This window comes from Photinus pyralis, unplaced genomic scaffold (genome assembly GCF_008802855.1).
Source record: "Photinus pyralis isolate 1611_PpyrPB1 unplaced genomic scaffold, Ppyr1.3 Ppyr1.4_LG9, whole genome shotgun sequence".
In the NCBI taxonomy this organism is placed as follows: Eukaryota; Metazoa; Arthropoda; class Insecta; order Coleoptera; family Lampyridae; genus Photinus; species Photinus pyralis.
Window position 1 is genome coordinate 20,497,385 of NW_022170878.1, and position 5,683 is coordinate 20,503,067.

General features: G+C 41.1%; 1 protein-coding gene across 1 annotated transcript; it reads left to right on the forward strand.

The window, feature by feature from the left end:
* The first annotated feature begins 785 nt into the window (after nucleotides 1-785).
* On the forward strand, nucleotides 786-1,659 carry LOC116180185 (cuticle protein 16.5-like). The gene is made up of 2 exons (XM_031500056.1): nucleotides 786-848; nucleotides 894-1,659. Exons 1-2 carry the CDS (start codon nucleotides 837-839, stop codon nucleotides 1,638-1,640), a joined length of 759 nt encoding a protein of 252 aa, XP_031355916.1. The 5' UTR covers nucleotides 786-836; the 3' UTR covers nucleotides 1,641-1,659.
* The last annotated feature ends 4,024 nt before the right edge of the window (nucleotides 1,660-5,683 follow it).

Below are 5,683 nucleotides of genomic sequence, written 5' to 3' on the forward strand. Positions count from 1 at the left end.
TGGATTAGAAAAGATAAATTTGGAAGAAAAGGTAGAAAGGGAGGCATTTGGAAAAGGAGGAGCAATGAATCAGACAATTGGACAGAAAACAATTGATAGGAAATGGTGAGCGAATGGAATGAAAGAAGAAGGTTAGGGCTATACACAAAGTTCGACCTTAATATGGCAGCGGAAGGAGAATTATACACGGGGGGAGCGGAGAAAAAGAAGAAGCGATAATCGAAGAGGGTGAGAAGCGGATTGAATCAGAAGAAAAATTACGCGAAGAATGAATACCTAATACAGGAAACATGTGTGGATAGCGTGGAAGAAGAGGAGGGTTGTGTGGAAATTACAAAAGTAATGGAGTGCGTGTGTGAAGAACTTGCGGGAACTTTTTAGGGAAAGCAGCAGGACAAATTACTAAGAATTGAAAATTTGAAGGAGTCGAAGAGAACGAATGAGCTGGGAGATACAGGACAATTGTTTGAAGGGTTGTGCATGGAAATAAGGAGAACCTAAGGCATCAACTTTAATGTAGGTAATCACAGCAAAATACATATAATTAGAAGGCAAAAGAGCAAATGCCAGTTTTAGTTAATGACCGAAAATGCACAATTAATGGATGGCCACAGGCAAGGTTGGTCGGAATGATTCAAAACGACGAGAAAGATTGATTTTTAGTGGTCAGGATCATCAAACCACAGTTACGTTTAATTGCGTTGACTAATCGACCCTTTGTAAATGAATTGGGAAAGGCAACCGGTCATGCATTAATTGCAATTTGAAAACCCAGACCCCGGCAGAGTATAAAATGCGAGGAGACTAGACGATGGATATCATTTCCTTCCTTTACCATGGCTCTTAAGGTAAATAACATTTTTTGAGATTGTTTGATCACGTTTCCGTTTTAGGTTGTCATATTCTTCGCATTCGTCGCCGCCGTGAGCGCCGGGCTCATTCCTTCGGCACTCAAGATTGAGACGCCGGTCATTGCTTCACTTCCATCAGCGATTAAGTACGAAATTCCCCCGACCTCAAGAGTTGAGCATCTTCCACCAGTGATCACCACCTCTTACGGCTACTCCACCCTGCCGCTCAAGCACGAAGTCGTCGCGCCGGCCGTCAAGATTGAAGCCGCACCAGTCGCTGTTGCCGCCGCACCCCTCACCACCCACGTGGAAATCCCAGCAGTATCACGTGTCGAGCATTTGGCACCCGCCGTCGCATCCACCTACAAGACCGAAGTGATCACTGCACCAAAGGTCCACGTGACCCACACTCCCGCCGTCCACAGAATCGAGCACTTCGCACCGTCCATCAAGGCCGAGGTGATCTCGCCTGCCGTCGCACACGTCGCCCCATTACTTAAAAGTGAACTCCTTGCCGCCCCCGCCGTCAAGATCGAAACTCCCGCAATCGCCACCGTCCAACACCTGGCACCAGCCGTGTCACACCTGAGAACCGAGCTGCTCGCATCGCCCGCCATCAAAGTGGAAACCTCGCCTTTGATCCACCTCCATACGCCGACTGTGGCCAGGATTGATCATCTGGCCCCCGCCGTCCATTTCGCGCCAGCCCTGAAATCGCATATCATCGCCGAGCCAACTTTGAAATTCGACCTTGACCACCACCATTTACTTAAACACTTGACCTTCTAAATGTGAACCGTTTGTAAAAACAGGCCAAATAAATACTTAATTTGAGTAAATACTAGTATTTTGATATTACAAAAACACCCAGGTTTCAATCAGATCCCGTTGTAATAGACGCGAAAGCTAAAGTAACCAAAGAGATAGAAGAAGTTCTTGTAGAAGCTTAATATTCCGAAGAAGCAGAAGAACCCTAGTAAACCCAGGAAACCAAAAATGTCAAAAGTGCCTACGATACCGGCGGATCAAGGGAGTGGAAAGTGAAAAAGCGAAGGAAAGTGAAAATGCTGAAGGGGCCAGTTGAAGGAGTCGAAAAAACCGAATAACTAGTGCTAACACCGAAGAAATTGAAAAAGGCGAAAAAGACACAGAGACCAAAGAAAAAAAATCGAAGGTGCCGGTGACGCTAGCCAAAAGAACAAAAATGAAGAAACCGAAGGGTTTGGTCAACGAACTGATGAATCAGAAGATACACAAAAGAACCTGAAGAAGTCGAAGTAGCCAAATCATCCGGATGAGGAGTGGAAAAAATCGAAGAATCAAAAAACCAAGGTCCCACAGAAATTGATAAAGCCGAATGTGCCGAAGAAACCAATGAAGTTTCAGAGGTACCGAGGGGCCGAAGGTCCGCAAATGTCAAAGGTACTGAAGAAGCTAAAAAATCCGAAGGGAACCTGGAAGGAGAAGTCGAAAAAAAACGTAGGAGACGAAAACGTGGAAGGAACGGAAAACGTTGAAAAAACAGAAGGAGTCGAGGAAGAAGTCGAAAAAGTATCACACCCCATTCAATGCAAGAAATAATAAACTAAACAAATATAGAAAACGAGTTCCTGGGTATGGCTATAGCATGTGCAAAACCAAATTTTAAACCTGATGTTAGTTTTACTTTTATTTAAAGTGTATATGTATGAAATTTCATTTAATTGCTTCCATAAATAAGAAAGCCGGCACTGCACATCCTACACAAAACCAAATTTAGAAAATGGCGCTACATTTGCTTTTATTCCAAGTGGCTAAGTATCAAATTTCATTTGAATGCCTCCATAAATAAGAAAGTCGGCACTGCACATCCTACACCAAACCAAATTTCAAAAATGGCGCTACATTTGCTTTTATTGTAAGTGGCTATGTATCAAATTTCATTTGAATGCATAAATAAGAAAGTCGGCACTGCACTACCTACACAAAACCAAATTTGGAGAATGGCACTATATTTGCTTTTATTCCAAGTGGTTATGTATTAAATTTCATTTGAATGCCTCCATAAATAAGAAAGTTGGCACTGCGCATGCGCTAAACCAAATTCGGAAAATGGCACTACATTTGCTTTTATTCCAAGTAGCTAAGTATCAAATTTCATTCGAATGCCTCCATAAATAAGAAAGTTGGCACTGCACATCCTACACAAAACCAAATTTGGAAAATGGCACTATATTTGCTTTTATTCCAAGTGGTTACCTATGTGTCAAATTTCATTTAAATACCTTCATAAATAAAAAAGTTTGCAATTCGGTTTATAAACACTGTGAATGTTGATCGATTAGGCTCAAATTTTGGAATTGCGTTTTATATGGCTAAAGCTATACGCATATTGAATTTCATTCAATTCGGTTCATAACTCACGGAGATGTCAAAAGGGCCTTCCGTATTTTTTAGGCTACATTGCCAATTCACGAACTCCGATCTACAAATTTAATCGGTAATCGGTCCATTCGTTATCGTGCTAACGGACGGACAGACGAAAAGACACGTCAATATTATAAACTCGCTAGGAGCTCTTTAATAAGATACAGTATGGAATTAGGTCGATTTACGTATGTGCCACCACCTGGACCATGAAAAGCGTCCATCACCACGCTAATGGCGCTGTCAACTCAGCACTTGGGCAATTGACTATTATATTAAAACATTATTTTATTTAATTGCATAATAAAAACATTATTGTTATTATTATATCACAACGTTTTAATTATAATAATTAAATTCCTGGTTATTACACAATACCAAGTGACGTCACATAATGGCACGCTGAACACAAAGCGAAAGAAGAAAGAAAGGTAAAGAAAGCAAACTAATTTGTATAGAAGCTGAAGAAGCTACAATTAAACCGATAGGTGCCTTAGGAGACAGTTTTTGAAGGAAGAAACATTGTGATAAAACAGCCGTAGCAGTTAAATAACAAGGGAGAAAGAAACCAAAGAATACCTGAAGTCTCTAGTCTAAGAAGTCACCAAAAATGGAAGGAGCCTCAGAGTCACGCATAAGAAGTCGAAAATGTCCAGCAAAGTTGATAAAACTAAAGGTGCGGAAGATGTCAAAACAGTAACCGAATTAGATTCAGAAGAAGTGAATAAACCAAAGAGCCGAAAAGACAAGAGGAAGGTGCGGAAAAAGTGAAAAAAGTCGAAGAAACAGAAGTAAATGAAATCGAATGAGTTTCTGAAGAAAGCGATTAAGTGAGAGGATCCAAAGAAGCCGCAGAGGGCAAAGATGCTTAAACAATAAAAGTGGAGCCGAAGAATCCACAAAATTTAAACATGCCAAAACTGCCGAAGAAACGGAAAGGTGGCGCTAAAAAAATCCAAAGATACTGTTAAAGAAGTCGGGAGATCTGAAGAACGTTAAGAAACCGAAGCGGAAGAAAACCAAGGAGAATCCGGAGAATCAGTGGCTAAAGTCGAAGAAGCTGAGAAGGTAAACAAGACAAATAAGAAGTCGAAAATGTCCAGCAAAGTTGATAAAACTAAAGGTGCGGAAGATGTCAAAACAGTAACCGAATTAGATTCAGAAGAAGTGAATAAACCAAAGAGCCGAAAAGACATAGAGCTCGAAGGTGCGGAAAAAGTGAAAAAAGTCGAAGAAACAGAAGTAAATGTAAATCGAATGAGTTTCTGAAGAAAGCGATTAAGTGAGAGGATCCAAAGAAGCCGCAGAGGGCAAAGATGCTTAAACAATAAAAGTGGAGCCGAAGAATCCACAAAATTTAAACATGCCAAAACTGCCGAAGAAACGGAAGGTGCAGGTGGCGCTAAAAAAATCCAAAGATACTGTTAAAGAAGTCGGGAGATCTGAAGAACGTTAAGAAACCGAAGCGGAAGAAAACCAAGGAGAATCCGGAGAATCAGTGGCTAAAGTCGAAGAAGCTGAGAAGGTAAACAAGACAAATTAATCGCAGTGATCCCAGAAGCCGAAGAAGTTAAAGAAACGGCAGAGATCAAAGAAATTGCAAAATCAAAAACATAAAACCGAAAAATAGAAGGATCTGCGGAAACCGAAGATTTTCTGAAGCAATGGGGCAACGAAAGAAACTGAAGGTCATGAATCTAAGCAAGTCAAAAAAGTGAAAAAATTCCAAAAAAAAGAGGAACCGAAGAACCTTATGTAGAACACTGTAGAAGTGAGACAAGCGAAAAAAATTTATTAACAGTCTCCCTATGGCACATTCAAAATTATTGACTACTAGCGGTCCGGCGAACTTTGTACCGCCCTTAAATAATCCCGTTTTTCCCGTACCCCGTTCCCTGTTTCGGTGGGAACTCCGGGAAGTCTCCTTAGTACACTTTAATACCTTCAGAGAAACCTACGCTCTAAATGTCAAGTCTGTTTCGACTGTAACACATAAAATCATATTTTTCCTGTTCCAGTTCCCGTGGGAATTTCGTGTTTCACTACATCAGATACTTCCGTGGGCATACGTAATTGGTACGTTTGACCGTCTACTTTTTCTCGCCTGAAATTGAAGTAGTAGAGACTAAAGTCACTAAATATAGAAAGTACCGCTGTTTCGTCCCATTGTAATTTTAATTTTTCCTTAGCATTTCGTTTGTCCTATTTTCCACTTTACTTCGTTACCCTCCGTTTTCCCTTTCCAACTTACTTAAAAGCAAACATGCGCGGAGAAGGGGGGAATCGAGAAGGGCAGATTGGAGGGACAACGCGCTAGAAAACCACAGAGTTCGGTCGAAATTAAGAAAAGGCACAAGCCACCAACTGGTGTTCCTTTTTTATTAGTTCGTCCTGTCAACCTCAGTTTTACAGTGAGCCGCTCTTAC